Below are 21,279 nucleotides of genomic sequence, written 5' to 3'. Positions count from 1 at the left end.
CTCGCGCCCTCCCTCCCCCCCGAGGCGGCTTTTGGCTGCCTGCCCCGCGGCCTCCGGAGCCAGTGCGCCGGCCGAGTCGCAGCCACCGCCACGATGTGGGCCATCCTGCCGCTGCTCTGCGCCGGAGCCTGGCTCCTGGGCCCCACCTCCTGCGGCGCCGCCGACCTGGCAGTGAGCTCCCTAGGTACGGGGACGAGCGCCCCCGGAAAGGGGCCCGGCAGGTCGGAGACTCTGGGGACCTTGGGCGGGTGGTGACTCTGGGCTCGGGAGCAGCCGGGCAGCGCATTTCCCAGGCCCGAGGCTCAAGAGCTCTGCGGGTTGGTAACAGGGGATCCAGCCAGGGTGACCTGTGTGACGGGGAGGGGGGCGGGAGGAGGGGGAGGTTTGGAGGGCGGGCGTCTCGCGTGAGCAGAGGAGCGGGTGGCTAGGTGCCCAGGGTCCCCCTTGCTCGGGGCGCTGCAGAGACTAGTACGCCACAGCAGTCTGCGGCCCCTTCTGCCCTCCACCCGCCATCTGGAGACTTAGAGGACGTTGATCTGCCCGTGCCGGAGGCAAGCAGGGACTTTCCAGCCTTTCCTAGTAGCTTCCAGGGACTTGCACATAGGGGATCCCCAGAGGTGCCTTGAGAGCCTGTCTGTACAATGGGCTGGACGGGCTGTTTGGAGGAGTGACTTGCACTTAGAGCAATAGCAGTTTTAGCCCCTGAAGACTGAGGGTGTTTGTTCCAAGGGCTCAGGGTGGTAAGGTCCAGCCCCAGGGCTCCCCTTTATGGCCAGGTGGGCTGTGAGTGGCCCAGCTTCATGCTGCTCTTACACCCCTTCTATTGCTGGGGGTCCAGCCACCTCCCCCGGCTGAAGGCTCGCCCCTGCAGCCTCCCTCCTGCCCTGCCACTCCCCACCCTCAGCCTCTGCCCACTGCCCACAGGCTCTGACCTCAGCAGACCACCAGCCCCTCACCCTGAGGACAAAGAATTGTAGCCAAAGAGCAGCCTGGGGATGGGACAGAGATCACTGGGGCTGAATCTTTTCGACCAGAATCTTGCCTTATTCCTCCCGACCCATTTGTCCAAGGAAGTCCCCCAGTCTTGCAGACCTGGGAGGACGCCCAGCTCCAGCTCAGTCCCAACCTAAGGAAAACCCAGCTGCCCTCAAGCCAGGGCTTTGCTTTACCCTGGCTGTGTCCTGCGTGGAGGAGGAGGGCTGGTGCTGGAAGCCGTCTTAACACCAAAGCAGGGCTTGGCAAACTTTTCCTTAGGTAAAGGGCCAGACAGTAAATATTTCAGGCTTTGTGAACCACACAGGCTCTGTAGCAGCTACCTGTGTTGAAAGCAGCCCTAGGCAGTGTGCAAATGAATAAGCGGGTTGCATTCCCGGAAACTTTTACTTATAGACACTGAAATTTGAATTCAAATGATTTTAAGGTGCTACAAAATGTCATTTTTTAAAAACCATTCAAAAGTGTGAACACTTTTAGCTCGTGGGCCATACAAAAACAGGCTAATCCCTGTTCTAGACACTCCCACGTGGTCCCCGAGACAGGGCGGTACATAAAGGATGTGTGCTTTCTTCCAAAAGTCACAATGGATTGAAATGGATCTATCTGAGGTTGGGGTGAAGGGTCACCAGAGATCTTTCTCGCCCAAGATCATCTCTGGCTTTTTCTTCTGCTGACCTCCAGCGAATGAGAACTAATACTGGGTTTTCACAGCTGCTTGTTGCTTTTGAAACCTCTGGAGGCAAACACTGGTCAGTTGTCCTAAACTCCATCTGCCTTAAATCTGTCTTACTCTGAAGCCATCCGCTGTAGCAGGGCCTTAACTAGGATTTGCAATCCTCTGAAACCCCACGCAGGGCATATATTGGAGAAATGTGCATTTCTTCCCCAGGGAAAATGGCTATCACTTGCTTTCCCGAACAGATCTGTGACCCACAAGGGGAGATCCTAAATTCCATACAACAGTGATCTTCAGACTGTGGGGTGTGGATCAGTGGGGAAACACAAAAAAGTTCCAAGTGATACCGGCACAGACAGGGAATCTATTTCCAAACCCTTTACTTCCAAGAGAAGAGAGGACCTCACCAAAGTATCAGCTGCTGGGGTCCTAGAAATAATGTTGCGTAATAGAGCACCATGTGATTTGGGGCGTAGGAAGGAGTGCAAGGAATTGAGTGACATTGCTCTAAAAATTGCCTTCTGTTCCCAGAAGCAATAAGCAATGAACAATCCTGTTTATTTGAGCAGAATTTCTCAAGCCTTTTAAAGGGCTGAGGCAAAGACCAGAATTAATGCTAACCCATTCAAGAAACTCGGTAATACTCACCCATGAATATATAAATCCATGGGGAGGGGGGTTGTTAGGAAAGTTTAATTTACCTCATTAAGAGATGCCTTTCCGATACAAGTTTACTTTTTATGTTTAACAAATACTTTTCATAAGGTATGTTTGACATGTTTTAATCAGTGTTAATAATGATGGTGATGATGATGACTTAATCCAGAATAAATTTTTATAATAGTCAGAGGCATATGGGTCACAGGGAGTAACAGTAATTTAAATTTATACTTTCCGTTCTTGTTGTTGCATAAAAGGATGCTAGAGCGACCAAGTATAAACAGATACTCCCTTAGGGTAAAATTCTGTGAGATGTGGGTGGAGATGGGAGTTCAAGGAGAAAAAGAAACTATCTGAAATATCCAGCTCTTGTAGAAGGGCTTGTTCATGTTACTGATGGTGGATATCAAATCATGATGGTATCATGGATCTTTCTGGCCAGCTTTAAAAGAATGATGTAACAGTCTTATTTTTATATGTCATTCTTTACAATAAGCTGGAATACATCCTTTGCAGCTATGAACATTTGAAGTGCAGTTTTTAGATAGCTTAAAAATGTACAAGGGTGGATATGGCAGGGGTCTACAAATGACTGGCCAGCCCGTTTTTTGTAAATAAAGTTTTATTGAAACAGTCACACCCCTTCGTTTTCACACACAAGGGCAGAGTTGAGTAGTTGTAACAGACTGTAGAGACAGCGAAGTCTAAGATATTTACCATCTGTCCCTTTAACAAAATTTTGCCCACACTTGGGATATATAGGTTTTGAAATTAACTTCTTCCTGAAGTATAGCGCAGAAAAAGGCACAAATCATTAAATATGCATTTTAATGAATTTCCATAATCTAAACATACTCGTGAAACCAGCACCCAGATGAAGACATAGAACATCACCAGCACCCCAGAAGCCCCCTCTTACCCCCACTAAGGACCACCACTTATCCTGACTTTTAATACCATAGGTTAATGGCATGTAGTTTTTCAAAATTAATTTGGAGTACAAAAGCGGTAAGAGTTTGACTTCCTCTTCACGTTCAGCATTAGATAACACCATTTTGGGTGCTTTAAATTTAGCCCAGTTCCCTAAAATGCAAATCAGTTCTGATGTGCCCTACTTGGCTATAGACGTTACTGCGAGACACCCAGGCCTAATTTTTTTTTTTTCTTTTTTCTTTTTGCAGAGAAGTTTCACTTTAAGTCATGGATGTTGCAGGTCAGTGTCCAACTTCTTTCTGAAGTTCTTCACTTCACTAAGTTTCCTGTTATCAAACGAAACTGTGCTGGATTTGAGATAATGAAGAGGGATTTTCCAACCCCATCTCCCTGGGTCTTTCCCAACCGGGAATCGGTCAAACACTGGGAACGATTCAGTTAAGTGAATTCCTTCCAAACAGTGGTCCCCAGTGATGAAGTTGGCTAGCAGCCTTTCAAGCCTTGAGATTCATTTCTGTATTTTGTATTCACGTCACATTGTGTGTTTGCTGCAAAATCAGTTGGAAAACACTAGTGTGCGTATTTTTGAAACATGGTGATGTCTGCCATTAACTTGACCTAGTACCAGTTGCGGCGTCCAGAGGTGACCTGCACTTGGCAGGTCCTTCACCAGGGCCTCTTGGTCTCTTGGCTGACTCTCTGGCAGCTGCATGGGCTTCATTCTGGCCACAGGTCCCCAGAGGCAGCGGGGCGGGGGCGGGGGGGGTTGCTTTGTAACTTCCTGACTTTCACCACAGAGACCCAGGGCAGTGTCCTGCCTGTGTTACAGACTTGGCCTGAGAATCGTGGCAGAAAGAAAACCTGCCATCCTCCTCTTAGAAAACAAAACTGTCTCCCTCTGGTGAGCTGCATCCTGTTTCTGTGACTTATTGCTCATGTGTTTTGTTTCAGCACCAAAAGAAATACAGCTCGGAGGAGTACCACCACAGGCTGCAGGCGTTTGTCAGCAACTGGAGGAAGATCAATGCCCACAACGCCGGGAACCACACATTCAAAAGTACCGTGGGGACACCTTTCCTGCGGGCTTCTCGCCCACAGCAGGAGGGAGCATCTCAGATGGGGAAGGAAATCAATGAGTGGCGCCACTGATTAAAGGGCCCACTAGGGGCTTGGGGTGGACGGAGCAGCAAGCCAGGCTCTGAAGCTGGGCTTGGCTGACCTCAGATTCTGGCTCCGCCATTATTTTCTGAGATTCAAGGGGTTGTAGCTTTAGGACGATGCTGGTACCCCTGGATGGTTGTGAAGTTTACGGAAGGTGTACAGAAGCCCTGCCCTGTTCCTGCCATCTGTGGGTCCAGCCCAGATGCTAAGCCCCTGGATTGCTGTCGGGGCAGCCTCTTTAGAGACGTGCCCTGGACTCGAGCAGCCTCTTAGGACATCTGCCTTCCCTCCGGGTTAGTTTCACTAGAAACACACACACACCGCGTGTATACTGAGGGCTCAGAAATGACGGCAGTGTCAGCCAAGTTGGTGTTGTGGGCAACAGCATGAGGTGGAAGGAAACCAGAGCTTGAATCTCACTTCTGCCCAGTATTGACTGTGTGACCCCGCTCTGAAGTTTTACTTGACTGTAAAGTAGAGAGGATAACGCTCCCCTCGCGGGTTAGGAAGACTGAAGGAGGTGGCAGGTGGGCAGGCAGTTGGCGCAGGTGTGCTGGTTCTGTACCCTGCCGTTCACCAGACTCACTGATGGGGTATCTAAAAATATGGGTGGCCAGGCCCCACCCCAGACCCATTACGTCTGCATCTCCAGGGTGCAGCCCAGACATTTGTACTGTGGAAAAACTCCCCCATGGGACTTCCCTGGTGGTCCAGTGGGTAAGACTCTGCGCTCCCAATGCAGGGGACCCGGGTTCAATCCCTAGTCAGGGAACTAGATCCCGCATGCATGCCACAGCTAAGAGTCCTCATGCTGCAACTAAAAGATCCCACATGCCGCAGCAAAGATCCCGTTTGCCACAGCTAAAACCTGGCGCAGCCAAAATAAATAAATAAATATTACAAAAAAACAAAGAAAGAAAGAGAAGGCAAGCTCCCCAGGGAATTCTGAAGCACAGTGAAGTTGACCTTGGTATATTGAATTACAGTTGAACAATGCAGGGTTAGAGGCACTGACCCTCTGCACCGCTGAGAATCTGAGTATAATTTACAGTCTGCCCTCCATATACACGGTTTCTCTGTATACCCAGTTCCTCTGTCTCCACGGTTCTGCATCCAAGGATCCAACCAACCTGGGATCATGTTGCACTGCAGTATTTACTACTGAAAAAAATCTGTGTGTAAGTGCATCTGCCCAGTTCAAACCATGCGGTTCAAGGGTCAACTGTAAAATCAACTATACTTCACTAAAAAATAAATTAAAAAAAAAATTTTTTTGAAAGGGTCAACTGTACACGACATTTAAAAATTTAAAGGAGCCAAGTTGCAGGGGGCTATAAATCGGACACACGTGAACGTGGGGTTTCATTATTTTTTCTCTTTATTAGTGACTTACTGAGCTCCTCTTTTTTGTTGAGTTTTTTTGTTCGTTTATGGTTTTTCCTTCTCTCTTTCAGTGGGACCGAACCAGTTTTCAGACATGAGCTTTGCTGAATTAAAACGCAAGTATCTTTGGTCAGAACCTCAGGTGGGTGTTATTCATTGTGACCAAATCTGAGTCTTTTCGCTCAAACCTTTGGAATCAGCTCATAGCCCGCTCTGCTTCCAGAGCGGTTTGGCCCCTCCCCAACTGCAGCTGGGGGGCCCCCAGGTTCTTGGGGGATCCAGACATGTCAGCTCCCAGCAGTTCGTCAGTCCATGCTCATGGCCTCATGCAGACCCCAAACTTAGAGTTGCTGGAGAAAATACAGTTGCCCCTTAAAACTGAATTTCGGATAAACAACAAATAATATTTTAGCATAAGTATATCCTAAATATTGCACAGGACAGACACTACAGACTTATTCATCATTTATCTGAAATTCAAATTTAACTGAGTGAACTGTATTTTTATTTGCTAAATCCGCCTACCCCGTCCTAACTACCCCCAATCTGGGCTCCCAGAAGGACCTGTCATTTAGCATTTGGAACCAATGGGTGGAGGTGGGATGGTTCTGACAGCTACAGTCTTTCTTATTCTCTCTTGGTGATTCCACTTTAATTACATACTTTTCCATCAAAACGGTTTCTCTTCTTCCCCCTGAAAAAAATGTAATTCGTTGTTTCAGAATTGCTCAGCCACCAAAGGTAACTACCTTCGGGGTACTGGTCCCTACCCACCCTCCATGGACTGGCGGAAAAAAGGAAATTTTGTCTCACCAGTAAAAAATCAGGTATGCATGACAATCCCACCTTTCCCCCCACACACACCAAATGGCCACATTCTCAGGCAGTATGCCAGGAAGAAAAACTCAAAAGAATCCCAAAACACAGAGAGTATATCCCCAACTCTATTTTTTTTCTCATCATCTCTCTAGCTGCCTTCCTCTGAAAGGCTGGGAGGTCATTGTTTTTATGGATGGCTCTGGGGGATAAAAGTGTATTTCTTCACTGGGCTGAAGTTTACGCATCCCCCTTGTTCCACCCCGCTGTGTAAAGTTCCCCGTTGGCCCTAGGTCTCTTCTACAGTCACCCAAAACATCACGTTCTCTGTGCCCTTCAGTAACTGCACACCGGGACCCCGTTCCTATTGCCCACACATCTTTTCTTCCCCATCCTCCATACGCTGCACGAGGCACCAGGGCCCAGCCCCTCCCTGGCTGGCTGCTTTCCCACAAGGGAGCTGCAGGTGGTTAGTGAACAGAATGGAACCCAGCGTTTCAGACCTGTTCTCAGGAGCACCCCCCGCAGGGCACAGCATGCCTGGCGAGGGGAGTGGCGGCGTCTTCCCCGCACTCACAGAGGTGAGGACCCGGCCGCTGGCTGGAGGGTCCCAGCACATTGCTCTGTCCTGGAGAGTCTGGACCCACCCCTTGCTGTCCCCTGGAAGTGACAGTACAGTGGCCTTCTTCAGGAAGATGCCGACCTCTCGATCCCAGGAAATACAGGTGAAGGTTTCCCTCCTGGAAGCACTTTGCTTTCCACTGAAACTCTCCATGAGAAACATTTTCTCCCTTTCCTTAAAGCCACATGGCACAGCTCCAAATCCTCCCAGGCTCACTGGGTTCCCAGAACCTGCCTAGTGATCTAGACGTTTAAACCAGCACCCGGAAGCCGAGACAAGTCTCCCCTCCCAGCAGTCGGAGGGGTAGAATGAAGTCAGCCCTCTGCCCCAAGCCCCAAAGGCAGCTTTTAGACCATCTGAGAATTCCACGACCGTTCAAAGCAACAGCGTTAAATGTGGAAGCCTGAAACCTGCTCACCCTGTGGGCAGGTGAGAAGGGGAAGTCTGCCAAGAACATTCCGGGTCCTTGTGTTAACTGACCCTCGGGCAGGATGGAACCCCGGGGCGGAGGGGCCAGAACAAGGCGATTACCCTCATGGGTGTGTGTGGTCTCTCGCTGTAGACACCATGCGGTTACAGATACGGCGACCGGATCTGACATTAGCTCAGCAGCCTTGAGGGTTTCTCACTTTACAGAGGAGGAAGCGCTGAAGGTACAAGGCAAGCAGATGACAGAGGGCCCTTCCATCCGGGTCTCTGCTCAAGGCCAGTGCTGGCCACTCGGCCCTGCCCTGCCTCCTGCAGTGGTGGCCAAGCCCAGCCTCTGACAGCCAGAGGCGCTCTGACCAGGCCCTCCCTCCCTGCCGAGGGAAGGCTTTGAGAGGAAGAACTGGGGCCCGGGGTAGGGTGAAGGCTCTTTCCAGGGAGACAGCAGTGAGGACTCAACGGGAATCTTAGGAGAAGTTTCAGAAGTAAAATATGGAAGACTGAACCAGCAAGGGGCAGAACAGAGACCAAGATGCGGCTGAGAGAAAAACACAAACAACAGCTAATATTACGGAGCCCGTGGGGTATCTGCACGACGGGCAGGATCTCATCTACCCCTCTGACAAACAGCCCTGTGAGGCAAGCACGGCTGTTCCCATGTTACAAATGATGAGACCGAGGGTCAGAGTGGGCAGCAGCTCGCCCAGGTCGCACGGTGGGTGTGGGGCAGAGCTATGATTTGAACCAGGCTGGCAGGTTCCAGCGCCCGACTCTGAGCCCTCGGGAGGCGCCGGGAGGCTGGGCAGCGGCAGTGACCGTGGCAGAGGACGGGGAGATGGACGGGTGGGTCAGGACACGCAGAGTCTGAGGGGTTTGGGGCGTATACGGGTGGGATCATCTGGGAGACAGGGTGTCTGGGCCTGGGTGGAGGTGAGGGCTGAGCGTTTGGGGAGTTGTCAGTTTAACAGTTGGGACTGTGGGTGAGATTGGAGGTGGAAAGGTGAGAGAGAAGCTTCTAGAAACAGGACTCTGGCGAGTCCTTCTGTTGGAAGACAGTGGGAAGAAGAGGAATCAGCATAAGATTCAGAAGTAGAGGGACTTCCCTGGCGGTCGAGTGGTTAAGACCCTGCGCTTCCACTGCCGGGGCGTGGGTTCCATCCCTGGTCGAGGAACTAAGATCCCGCATGCCAAAAAAAGATTCCGAGGAACAGAAGAGCACAGAGTGGGGTCGGGAGGGAGGGCTCTGGCGTGTAGGCCGCTGGGGGTTGGTAGCGGGGGGCCAGGACTGGGAGTGCACGGGCACTCGTCAGCGGTGGCGGCTGCTGCTTCCCCTGTGCGAGCCTCGGCCTCCTCGTCTGCAACACGGGGAGAAGGATGCCGGCCTCGCGGGCCTCGTGAGGGTCAGCGTGGACAGTGTGGGCCAGGGCTTTGTCAGCTGAAGTCACGGGAGCCCGCGGGGTCCTGGCCCCTGACCTCCCTCCCCCTCCCCTTGGCCTCTAGGGCAGCTGCGGCAGTTGCTGGACCTTCTCCACCACCGGGGCCCTGGAGTCTGCTGTCGCCATAGCAACTGGGAGGCTGCCCTCTTTGGTGAGCAATCAGCCATGGTGCTGGGGGAGGGATGCGGGAGAGGGGTCACAGCTTCGCTCCAAGGCCTGATTCGGAGGACCAGACCTGGGCCATCAGGCTTCTTTGTGGCTTTTGCTGACAGTGCCATTTCAGTTGGACTTCAGGTGTCCCAGCCTCACGGACATGCAGCGTGCAGACCTCAGCTGACACTTCAGAAGGAATGAGGCTTGTTGAGGGGATGGCCCAAGGGCTCATCCCTGGGTGGGTCGGGGTGTTCCTCGGTGTGGCCACCTGGGGCCTTCCGAGAGCAGAGCCTGCCTGAGAGGCAGCCCTGTAGGAGCTGTGGCCCCTCTCAAGCTGGTCACCTTCAGGCAGGGAAGAGCGAGCAGGGACCCCTGAGCCCCTGGAGTGAGGGGTGACTGCCCAGCCGCTGCCTCCTGTGTGGGGAAGAGGGGCCGGCAAGGCTGGTGAGGGCCGCCAGGAACCGGCTTGAGGGAAGGCCTGTCCCCTCCCCCTCCCATCTGCCACCACGGGACCCCAGGAGCCACACGTACGTGCACACCTCCAGGGCCCCCCGCGTCCTCTCACCTGCCCGCTTGGCTGCCAGGCCGTCGCTGAGCTTCTCCCCGACAGGGGCCGGCTGCTGGGGAGACAGCCCTTGCCCTCCGGGAGCTTAGCATCTGGTGCCCTTGGGCCCCGGGCGGGCAGGGCCGCAGGCGTGGGTCCACTCGGGAGGCAGGGCGCTGGAGGCGCCCAGCTCACCGGGCGTGCGTTCCTCCCTCCAGGCCGAGCAGCAGCTGGTGGACTGCGCCCAGAACTTCAACAATCACGGCTGCCAAGGGTACGGCCCTGACCGGGGTGGGGGGGTGGGGGGGGGGGGGGTGGGGGTGGGGGGTGGGGGGGCAAAGCCCCTGCTCATTTCCCGGGGTCACTTCTGTCGGGCCTCGTACAGGCCGGGCACTGCCACAGCCTCTGCCCTCGGTGGGAGCAAAATCGGCCCCGCTTGTGGAGGGGGAAGGTCACCTCACACACCCAAGGTCCCTCAGCTGGAACGGGCAGAGCTGTAATGCAAGCCCAGGCCTGGCTGGTTCCAAGGTCCATCCTCGTTCCCTGGTGTCACCCGGATTTCACCCCACAGCACACTTGGCCTCACCGGCCACCAAGGCCTCTGGCGAGTGGCCAAAAGAATTAATAGAATGAGAAGCACATCATCCTCCAAAACCACGATCCACACACAGGTGTCTGGTTGGCCTTTCCACAGGTTCTCTAAAGCTCGAGCCACCCCAGCTTGGCAGGCCGCGTCAAGGAGCTTTCCTGTAGATGTGGTGCAGGGTTCAGGCATAAAGGCTGCGTCTCTGCTGGGCCTGCTTTCCTGGCCCTTTTTTTAATTTATTTTTTTGGCCATACCACATGGCTTGCAGGATCTTAGTGCCCCGACCAGGAATCAAACCCGAGTCCAGTGAAAGCACTGAGTCTTAACCACTGGACCACCAGGGAATTCCCCCGACCCACGGGTTCTTAGGGATTTACCCACGTTTCTCTGTGTCTCCAGCCCTCATCTCCTCCTCACGTGCTCTGAGACCTTTCCTCGGGATGAGCGGCTTTCCCAGAACATACGTGTGTAAAGCCAGGCCCTCGTGCTCCCCTAGGGCACGCTCCCAGCCTCGCCTCCGCTCGCCTACCTGCGGCCCATCCCTCTCTCGGGCGAGTCCTGGGAAGGCCCGGTGCTCCACCTGCTCTGACAGAGCCAGCACGAGGGCCTCCACGCTCGGGCTGCGTCTGGGAGTCGGGGGTGAAGCCACGGCCTAGTTGCTGGTCCACCATCATATCATGGTTAGCCTCATGGCTTTTTGGTCTCTTTCCTCTTTGCAACTTATAAACACCACCCGTCACAGGTCTGAAAGGGCATCCTGGGGCCCCACCATTTTTCCGAGGGATGTTTGCTTTGGTTTACTTCATTTTTTCGTTCATTCAGCAAGTACGACAGCACCTGCCCTATATGTAGGCACGAGGGATACAGCAGCTGATGTTCTAGCTGTGCCGCAGGTGGGGTGGTGACAGATGCTCTGGACAAAACCCAGAAGGGACAGGAGATTGATGGGGAGTCGTGGCTGGATAGCTGTTGAGTCTTCTTTACTCCAGGAGGCAACACGAGGTGGAAGATCCACCTTTGGAAGCAGATCCCGGCTGTAGCTCTGGGGCCCTGGGCAAGTTGTTCAGCCTGTCTGAGCTTCAAGAAGTAACAGCAGCTACCTCCCGGGGTTCTGAGGGGTTGGAAAGTCACGTTTGCAGAGCGCCTGCCCAGGCGGGGCCCAGTGGGCAAGGTGGTGGCAACGACAGTCAGCTGGGCAGATCCTGTCGGGTCCTGTTCCTGACAGAGCGAGGGGCCTGGCTTCCAGAGGTCTCTGTCCCACGGAAGCACGTGTGGCTGGACCTTGGACCCTCCTTGATAGCCTCTTCTGAGTCTGTTGAGCTGTATCCTGAGGCCGGGCAAACAGGGTGGCATTGCTAGCCCCTCGGAGACTTCTCTGCCCCTGGGACATGCCCCAACCACGGCCTCCCAGCCCTGCCAGGGCAAACGTCTCCAAGCTCCAGCCCCTGCAGGCCCCGCCTCCATCGGGGTCAGTCTCAGGTAGGCACAGCTGTGTATGCTTCTTGCAGGGGTCTCCCCAGCCAGGCCTTCGAGTACATCCGGTACAACAAGGGCATCATGGGTGAAGACACCTACCCCTACAAGGGCCAGGTAACTCTGGGCAGCCTGGGCTCCATCTTCTTGATCTGCAATGCTCCCCATCTCTGTTCTTGTCCCAGCCTCGGAACACATCTCTTCCCCTGCACCCCCCTGGAGGACTCCCCACTTCCACCCGGATTCTCAGAATTGTCTCTTGCAGCTCACTTTTTCCCCTCCTCTACTTGCCCAAGCCCCAGCTGTCAGCCAGCCGGGGGGGGGGGGGGGGGCTCTTACCGCCCTGTGTGTGGCAGCACCGTCAGGCTGCCCCGCCCTGCCGTGAGTGCACCGGGATGCCGTCTGTTGGCTTCTTCCCTCCCCGTTCGTGCGGACAGCACTCCTGGGCCCACACCCACTTTGTCCAGGGCCTCCCCTGCCATCACCTCAACCCCGCCTTTGCACGGCTGGGCACCTCGACTGTCCCACAAACCCGGGATTCCTCCTGTATCTCCCCTCTCAGCGATGGGAGGACCACCCTTCCCTAAAATGTCTTGGCGGCCGGTGGTCCGTTCTTGGGGCGGCTCCCTGACCCAGACCTCACCTCAGTCAGCCTTCTGACCATCTTAGACCTTCTCGCATCTGCTCCTTTGGTCCATTCTGTGTCCCTGCCTGCACTCGGACCTTGGCTTCCCTTCACCCTAGATCACTGTGGGTGCCCTCTCCTTGGGCCACCCACCCACCCACCCAGGGGCCGCCAGAGTGGCCTCTGAGACTCAGCTCTGACCACACCCTGCCTTGTTCAGAACTCTTCAAAGGCTCCTCAGGGCCTGCAAGAGAAACTCCAGACTCTTCGGCCTGCCTTTCGAGGCCTGCCCTCCCCCCCCGTCGCACAGATCTGTCCTCCCAGTCTTGGCTTTTACTTCACTCTCCCCTTCATAAGCCTTATGCTCCCACCCACCCCCAACTTGCTGGTTCCTAAACGTCAGGTCCTGCCTTCTTGTCATCCTGACCGTCTCTCCCGCCTCAGAAGGGTTTGATCTTCCCTCCGTGTGTCCTCTGCGCCTGCCTCTTGCAGGTGAAGTTCCTTGGGCTGAGACTGGCCCCTTCCTTGTGCTCCCAGCAGGTGCCATGCGAGCCCACCTCTGCCAAAGCCAGCACAGGACCCTTTCCTCCCACTAGACTGTGAGGTCCTTGAGGGCAAGGAGGCCTCTAGTGCTCTCATAAGTGACCTCATCACCCAGGCTTTCGCTTTATAAATGTTATCAAATTGCATAGGGGAGGCCTGAAGTCTCAGCCCGGGGCCGAGCATCCCTAACCTGTATCCCATGACCTTTGCCACCCTGAACAGGATGGTGAGTGCAAGTTCCAGCCCAGTAAGGCCATTGCTTTTGTCAAGGATGTAGCCAACATCACAATGGTGAGTACCGATCCTTCTCTCGGATAGGGAATGTGTTCTGATCAGGAGGCCAGTCTCCACTGCCGTCAGATGGCCAATGGGCACTGCAGGGCAGCCTTTCTGAGCAGCACATCACTTTGATTCAAGAGTTTTGATTATCCTTGAATCTCAGTCACCATGACGGGGGCAGGATGGAAGACAGGAGAGAAAGAGCAAGAGACTAGCATTCGGGTGCTCTGGTTCTGACCTGGGTCTGTACAACTCTTCCATCTTGTGTTTCAGTTTTCTTGTCTGTAAAATGCAACACTTAATCCCCATCCTACCAAAGAGGATGTGAGGATGTGTGTGATATCGGGTATGTGTGAGAGATGGAATGTGAATGTACAGAGTATGAATGTGTGTCAGTCAGGATAAACCAGGTTATGCTGCAGGAACAGCTCCAGACTCTGGATGGCTTAAAACAATCAGATTTTATGTCTCATTCGTGTGGCATGTCCCTTGGTTTAAGCAGGGCTGTTCTCTGTGTCATTGGCTTCACTCCAGGACCCAGGCAGACGGAAAGAGTGGTAAATTATGCATTGGCTCTTAAAGCCAAAACAAGTTACACAGCCACACCTAACCTCAAGTAGATGGGGAAGTCCATAACTTCAGTACAGTACAAACCGTACTCTGTCCGAGAGGGAGCTGGAATAAGTGTGAACAGCCCTCGTGACTCCACTGTTTGCATGTTTGCAAGCACGGGCGAACATGCATAAAGAGTGAAAGAATATTTCCACGGGTGTGTGTAGGTGTGACGTGTGCTGATGAGAGCAGTAGGCTGAGGGTGTGTGCCCACAAATGTGTGCGTAAATCACAAACGTGATGACTATGTAATGACAGTAGCCACCATTTAATTAAAGCAGGCGCCATGCAGTCAGCAACAGTAATGAAATTTATGGAGTGCTGACAGGAGCTATACCAACCACTTAACATGTATTACCAAGACAGCCCTAGGAGATAAATGTCATTATCACCTTCATTTTATAGGTGAAGAAAGGTTCAGAGTGGTTAAGTAACGTGCCCAAGGCCACAAAGCTAGAAGTGGAAGCTGGATTTGAACGGAAACCATGTCATTCCAAAATCTACACCCTGTATTTGGGATATTTCTGACTATGGTAGATTTATCTTCAAACAAGAGCCAGTGGGCTTCACTGGTGGCGCAGTGGTTGAGAGTCCGCCTGCCGATGCAGGGGACGCGAGTTCGTGCACCGGTCTGGGAAGATCCCACATGCCGCGGAGCGGCTGGGCCCGTGAGCCATGGCCGCTGAGCCTGCGCGTCCGGAGCCTGTGCTCCGCAACAGGAGAGGCCACAACGGTGGGAGGGCGCGTACCACACACACACACACACAAAAAACAAGAGCCAGCTTCTCTTAGATACACTCACCAAGGGCTGACCGACTCTGGCCCATTCGTATCCCATTAGGCAGTGAACCGGGAGCTCAAAGGTATCCCTTTTGCCTGGTGCCCAGGAGAGCCTTGCCCATGGCACCTGCAGGGCCCTAAGAGCAGGCCAGCACTGGCGTCCCGCCCTCCTTGGCAGGGCCGAGGGATGGCCACAGGAACGGCTAGCTCCATGACATGCCCCCCCTCTAGGTGAGCAGGCCTCCGTGCCTTCCTGGTCTCATCTGCCCTGACCTGTCTGTGCTCACAAGGCCTTTTCTTGCTTATCAGGCAGCCGTTTGCTCTTTGCAGCCGTGTCACTGCCTGCCCCTCCAGGGAGGCAGGACGGAGGAAGGGCTGGTGCCCCAGCCCCTCCAGCCTGACCCTCCCTCAGCAGAGCCCTGGCCTCAGCTCACCCTCATTTCAACTCCCTAAGTCTCCAGCCAGGGGAATGGCCTCCTTAGCTCACGCTAACCCAGTGGGTCCCAGCAGGGATGCTTTAAGAAATCCTGCTGCATGGGACCCACCCTGGAGATGCTGATGTAATCGTCTGGGGCGCAGCCTGGGCACTGGGATTTTGTAAAGCTCCCCCGGTGATTGCAACTGCTGCTCTCGCCCAGTCTCCGCAGCTCTGTTCCAGAGCCGCAGCCTCCAGGAAGCCTCTGACTTCCTCATGCCACCTTCCCCATTGGACAGGGATGCATCCTCCTCGGGCACACACACACATTTCTACCACCGTCTGGGCCTTACCTGCTCATGGACTTCTAACCCCTGAGTTCTACCAAAAAAAGCTCCTTAGACTGGCGTTGTGGGTGCAGGGGTTCCTGCGGGTGGGAGTGGGGGAGTCACACCCATCTCTGCACCCCCTGGTCCATGGGAGGGCCTTGGCATGTGGCTGTGAGTGAGCGAGTGAATGAGTCCACGCTGTACCCTGGGCCTGACCCGGAAGGGTGCAGGATTCCCTGGGAGCAGAGCAGGGAGGGGGAGAGATAGGAGCGCGCGGTCCAGCCCAGCAAAGCCGAGGGAGGTCACAGGGGAGCCAGGATTTGGGAGGAGGCGCTCACAAGCCAAATAAAAAACCCCAAGGATCCCGGCCATTCAGGCGCAAGAGGGCAGGGGCCCCCATACCAGCCCCCAATACCCAGGGCTTGGCTCTGCTGTAAGGAAGGGCAGCTCCCCCTTGGCGGCAACTTTTTGGCCTAAAACAGACTTCTCTTCCCTCCTCAGAATCATCGCTTTGAGCCTCTGTCCCCTACTTTGGGGCAAAGGGCCATATTTCACAAGTAGGGTGGGGAGGTGGCAGAGGCCACGTGTGTCCACCTGTCGGCCCCTCTGTCCACAGAACGACGAGGAGGCGATGGTGGAGGCGGTGGCCCTGTACAACCCTGTGAGCTTTGCCTTCGAGGTGACTGATGACTTTCTGATGTACAAAAAGGGTGTCTACTCCAGGTGAGCCGGGGAGGGGCTGGGCGGGCATTTCGCACCTTCCGCCAGTGCATCAGCCTGCAGCCCTGAAGGTCAGGATCCACGGTCCCCAAGTGGGAGGAGGAGAGGCGGTCACATGGCTGGTCAGGGCTGGGGTCCCGGCCCTCATCTGAGCCCAGAGCTCACCCTTCCTCAGCAGAAGAGCTGCCTCTCGTGATGAAAACCTGTGTTCAGAAATTTGAAGATGTGAAATAGGAAATGGCTGCTCTCAGACACCAGAATCCCGTGCTGAAGCCTCCACCGCAGGGTTTTTCAGGAAGCCCGAGTTCTCTAACACTGGTGTCGTCTCACCCAGGCCTCTTGCCTGTTTTGCAATATGAGTTCGGCCACTTCCGGTAGCATCTCCTTCATGGCCCCTTGTCATCTGGCCATTCCCAAGTGCAGGTGTCCTCCAGGGCTTTCTCCTCAGCGCTCTGCCCTCTTCTCACACACTCCTTGAACTCCACGGCCAGCTGTTTGCTGAGAAATTCCAAGTCTCCATCCGCCAGCCTGGTCTCTGCCGGGTGTTAGACCCACAGATCTAAGGGCCTCGCTGCAGCATCAAGCTGGATGGCCCGTGGAAACCTGAGATCCTGCATGTTTCCGTCCCTCACCAGACGCTGCCCCGTTAACACTGCTCAGAAGCGTGCTCTCCGCTCCCTCCCCGTGTCTCTGCCCACCGTTGCCTCCTTCCTGCTCTGTCCTTGTGCTCTCACTGCTGGTCCGTCCTCCACTCGGAGCCAGAGTCAGCCTTCGGGAACACCCTTCTCACCACTCCAACTTCTCCATCCTCCAGCATCTCCCCATCTCGTGTCTTAGCTCGGCCGGGGAAACCCTCGTGATCTGGTCCTTCTTTCTCCAAGCTCATCTCCCGTCAAAGCCACCCGCGTCCTCCCTGTTCCACCCCGTGCCCGTGCCCCACTGAAGAGCTCATAGTTTTATGCGAGTCCCCTGCCTCCCCAGGGAAGCCTTGCCCCTGCCCCACCCCGTTCCCACCTTGTTGGATCCCCTCCCTCGGGCTCCTGTCAGCCCCCCAGCCGTCACAGCCCTCGGTCCACTGTATGGAAGTAGCCTCTCTGCCATCCTCCCTGCCGAAGGAGGCGTCCTAAATCCAGGAGCAGAGTTTTTCAGGCTGCTGGTGTCTCGCACCTCGTCCCTGGGCCTGGCACATACCAACAACTCAGTTACACATCGGCTCAGTGATCACACGACCACTGCAGTTTGTCCTCTTGAAATTTTCAGAATTTCCTCATGAGAACCAGTTCACTAGCTAAAATGAGAAACCTGTGTAATTGTCCCAAATACAAGGTAATCTTAAAATTACATACAGTGGCAACAAAGCAATGCCATGTGAAACTCCAGCCGGACACTGTTGCCCTCAGAAGGTGCAGCAGGAGGGCTGCTCTCTCCTTGTTATGAAAGAGGCATCGGAAAGCGTCAGGTGTCAGAGCTGGGCCAGCACCACGCTAAATCTCGCTCCTTTGGGTGAGAAGAACCCAAGGGGCTGAAGAGAATACTTCTCTTTCCCTGTGACTAAACGAGAGTTAATTCACCACCTTAAATGCCTCCCAGTCCCCGCTTTGGGAAACCTTGCTCTAATTCACTTGTTGGATGTGATCGAATCACCTTTTTTTTTTTTTTCCTTTGGCTGTGCTGCACGGCAGGCCGGATCTTAGTTCCCCCACCAGGGATCCAACCCACGTCCCCTGCAGTGGAAGCAGAGTCCTAACCCCTGGACCGCCACAGAAGTCCCACATATTTTCCATATTTCAAGCCTCTTTCATTTTCACTTTCCAGTACTTCCTGTCATAAAACTCCAGATAAAGTAAACCACGCAGTCCTGGCTGTTGGGTATGGAGAAGAAAATGGGACACCCTATTGGATCGTGAAGAACTCTTGGGGTCCCCAGTGGGGAATGAAGGGGTAAGCAGCTTCCAGGTCCCGTGTGCTGGGAGGGGGCGTGACTGCTCAGGTCTGGGGGCCCTCGGAGTGTGCAGGGGGTCTCCTCCACCTCAAATGTGGCTTCCAAGAAGGGGCTGCTAAACAGAGCCTTTAGCCCAGGCCAGGAAGAGGGGAGCTTGAGGATGTAACCCTCACACCCCCAAGAAGCCTCCAGCAGCCCCTCTCCCATCCTGGACCCCAGATTTTGATGACTCTGTGTCCGGAACAGGAGTCCATTTGGCTCAGGAGGTTCTATGACCACCACTAGGAAACAGTTCACAACACAGGACGCTGCTGGGACTAAGCCAGCACCTGGGAGGGCCTGTGGGTGAGAAATCCAAGCACCACGTTTACCTGATGGCTGACAGCCCCTCCTTCTAGAATGGGGCTGGAATCAGGTGGCCTGGGTACATACCTGGATGGGACTTTGTCCCTGTCTCTTCTCTAAGACTCCGTGTCCTCACCTGAAAAGGGGGTTTTCATCTGTTACCCGAGGGGTCCCAGTGGTGATTAAATAACTACGTGAGAGCCTAGGCAGAGCTAAGAACGGGGCCCTCAGCAAACTCTGGGACAAGTGAGATATGGACAAAATAAGGAAGAGAGTTCAGGGGGCAGCCAGGTGGAGGGAAGGAGAAGTTACTCACAGGTCAGAGATTTCCTGGTGGTCAGATAAACCCAGTACTGCTGTTTTGTGAGCAAGTTCAGAGGGCCTAATCCCTGGAGTCAGACCTTGGTTCCAGAAGGGCCTGTGGAGAGGAAGCCGCCAGCCACGCCTCAGCCCCTCCCTCTGTGCAGGTACTTCCTCTTGGAGCGCGGGAAGAACATGTGCGGCCTGGCAGCCTGCGCCTCCTACCCCATCCCCCTGGTGTGAGCCGGGGCTGCAGCAGCAGCAGCAGCGACTGGTTGGTGGATGGAGGGAGGACCGGGCAGACTGGGGCCTAAAACCCTGCCCTGGAGGAAGTGAGCGGTGGGAGACCCCCCGCCAGGGCCCCGAGCCTGGAAACCCAAAGAAAACGATGAGGAAGAATTCCATGGAGCAACAAGCCCACGCACGTCTTCTGACACAGAGGTCACCACCAGCCATGTGCCCTTAAGCATGGTTTTTAACTGACTCAGCGCCACGTGGACCAAGAATGTTTTCTTCCCAGAAGGGCTGCTTTTCCCATTTGGAGGAAGCTCCACTGACAGTCTTTTCTGTGGTCTTTATTGAATAAACCTTCCGTGAGCACCTCCCCGAGTCAGGCTGTGTGCTGGGGCCTGGGCCTGCCTCCGGGCCCTGGCCTCCTAAGAGGGAGGCACCAAGGGGTGGCCGGCTCTCTGGCTGGGAGGACGGCGTGGGTGCTGGTGCCACTGTCTCCCAGAGGCGGGACCCGGGAGGAAGAACAGGTTTCATTTGAGATCTTGACCGTTCATCCCCACGTGGGGAAAGAGGAGCTAGTGTGCCAGGCCCTGGCAGAGCCAGGATTCAAACCCACGACACCGGCCAGGAAGCCTGTACTTCTCCATGGGGCCTCCCCCGTCCCAGCTTCCTGCTCCTACTGCCCTGCCCCTCCGCCCGGGACTGCTCCCATCTCTTCCTCCCCTGATGCTCCCGCCACCTCCACCATTCCTTCTCTTGAGAAAATGGGGTCTCCATCCAGAGGGTGGCCGTGGAGTCTCTGCTGCTTCCCGATGCCTCTGGGCTCCAGGGAGTAGGGTCTGTGGCACGAGTTGGTGCTGTTGGTCCTACAGTTCACAGATGTACCTAATAAGAAAATCTTTCACGTCATTTGGGCCTCCTGGAGAGCTAACAGCTTGAGACTTGTTATTTTCATGACAAGCCCTATTTAGACAATGCAAGTGTGGTTTAATCTGTTACAAAAGTCTAGTAACATAAGACACCACAACAGTAAGTCAAGACAAAAGCCAATCACCTTAATAAACAGTAATCGGATGAAATTCAATCTATTTTATTCTAGTTAATCTACTCTAGATTTTTAAAAAACACTAAATGAAATGAAAGCATAATTCCTTAATACAAGAAAGATCCCCAAACCCGGGGCAGTGGTATAAAAGGAGTTCCATTAAAGGCAGACAGGAACAAATAGGCCCAAGATCAGTACAGTTGCTTAACATTAATCTGGAAGGTCTGGCTGCTGTGGTGAGGAATAAACCACATTAATATGTGCGGACGGTATACTAATGTGGCTGAAAACATTCAAGAGAACATACATCAAAACTCAGAACTAATGGAAAGAGTTCAGAGAGTGGCTGCTTACCAGACACAAAAAAATCAAAATCCTTCAACAAAACTCAGAAGAAAAGTATTTTACACTGTAGCAACAAAACTAGTAGCCAGGAATAACCACACACACACACGCACACACACACACACGTCCTACATGAAGAAAATGATTAAATTACTAAAAACTGTAAAGGAAGACTTGAATAAATTGAGAAGCATACCATATTCTTGAATTTGAACGATTAACATAAATAAATTGATTCTAGCCCCAAATAAAAATACAGGTTTGGTACATTTCCATCTAAAATCCCAATATAATTTTTTGATACTATCTATTTACCTGGGGGAGAAAAAGCCCAAGATGGATTTTATAACTGAGTAATGAAAATGGATTTTTTCACATATCAAAATGTATAAAATGTCAACACTTAAAAGAGTGTATCAGTTAAGAGTAGACTAACACCCAGATTATGAGAATTCTATACATAAGTAGCAGACACAAATCAATTTCTACTATTCAATAAAAGGAGCTAGGAAATTGGACAGTATTTGGAAAAACAGCTTAACCTGAATCTTCACTCAGCATTATATCATTTAAGTAGTTTAAAAATTTTTTAAGTTTTAGATTTACAGAATTACTGTGAAGATAATACAAAGAGTTTCCATATATCCCACACCCAGTTTTCTCTATTATTACTATCTTGCAATAGTATGTAATATTTGTTGAAATTAATGAACCAATATAACCGTGTTATTAATAATCATATTTTTATTAAGTCATTCATTTTAGAGAAAGATTCTGGATGAGGTTTCAGAGAAATTCAAATTACCACAGAGAAGCAAATAACCATTTTCAAAATTAACCTCATCTGGGGGGTTTCCTAGCTCATTACAGATTATGGGCTTGGACCTGGATGCAGGCTTTCTC

At 53.3% G+C, this 21,279-nt stretch overlaps 2 protein-coding genes across 3 annotated transcripts in view; one reads left to right on the top strand and one right to left on the bottom strand.

Moving 5' to 3' along the window:
• CTSH (cathepsin H) lies at nt 1–19,357 on the top strand. 2 transcript variants are annotated; one of them, XM_027089261.1, is made up of 12 exons: nt 1–184; nt 3,514–3,545; nt 4,217–4,322; nt 5,881–5,951; nt 6,532–6,636; nt 9,174–9,260; nt 10,025–10,080; nt 11,901–11,982; nt 13,256–13,324; nt 16,065–16,171; nt 17,984–18,109; nt 18,923–19,357. In XM_027089261.1, the coding sequence occupies exons 1-12, from the start codon at nt 94–96 to the stop codon at nt 18,996–18,998; spliced, it is 1,008 nt and encodes a 335-aa protein (XP_026945062.1). In that variant the 5' UTR covers nt 1–93; the 3' UTR covers nt 18,999–19,357. The 2 variants fall into 2 exon arrangements, with proteins under 2 accessions (XP_026945062.1, XP_026945063.1); XM_027089262.1 differs by having other exon boundaries at nt 124–221.
• Nucleotides 19,315–21,279, bottom strand: part of MORF4L1 (mortality factor 4 like 1) — a 35,080-nt gene continuing 33,115 nt past the window's right edge. Inside the window, exon 13 of the mRNA XM_027089258.1 lies at nt 19,315–19,871. Coding sequence (XP_026945059.1) covers nt 19,853–19,871 — 19 coding nt within the window. The 3' untranslated portion in view covers nt 19,315–19,852. The remainder of the gene's footprint in view (nt 19,872–21,279) is intronic.

This window comes from Aethalodelphis obliquidens, unplaced genomic scaffold, assembly GCF_003676395.1.
Source record: "Aethalodelphis obliquidens isolate GAN/ISIS:26980383/991018 unplaced genomic scaffold, ASM367639v1 scaffold65, whole genome shotgun sequence".
Lineage (NCBI taxonomy): Eukaryota > Metazoa > Chordata > Mammalia > Artiodactyla > Delphinidae > Aethalodelphis > Aethalodelphis obliquidens.
Note: the sequence above shows the minus strand (reverse complement) of the source record. Positions and strands in the feature narration are given on the sequence as shown.

Coding starts and splice junctions, on each gene's coding strand:
- CTSH (XM_027089261.1), top strand. CDS start 94: ATGTGGGCCATCCTGCCGCTGCTCTGCGCCGGAGCCTGGCTCCTGGGC. Junction 13,325..16,064: donor ATGTAGCCAACATCACAATG/GTGAGTACCGAT, acceptor CTCTGTCCACAG/AACGACGAGGAGGCGATGGT. Junction 18,110..18,922: donor CCCCAGTGGGGAATGAAGGG/GTAAGCAGCTTC, acceptor CCCTCTGTGCAG/GTACTTCCTCTTGGAGCGCG.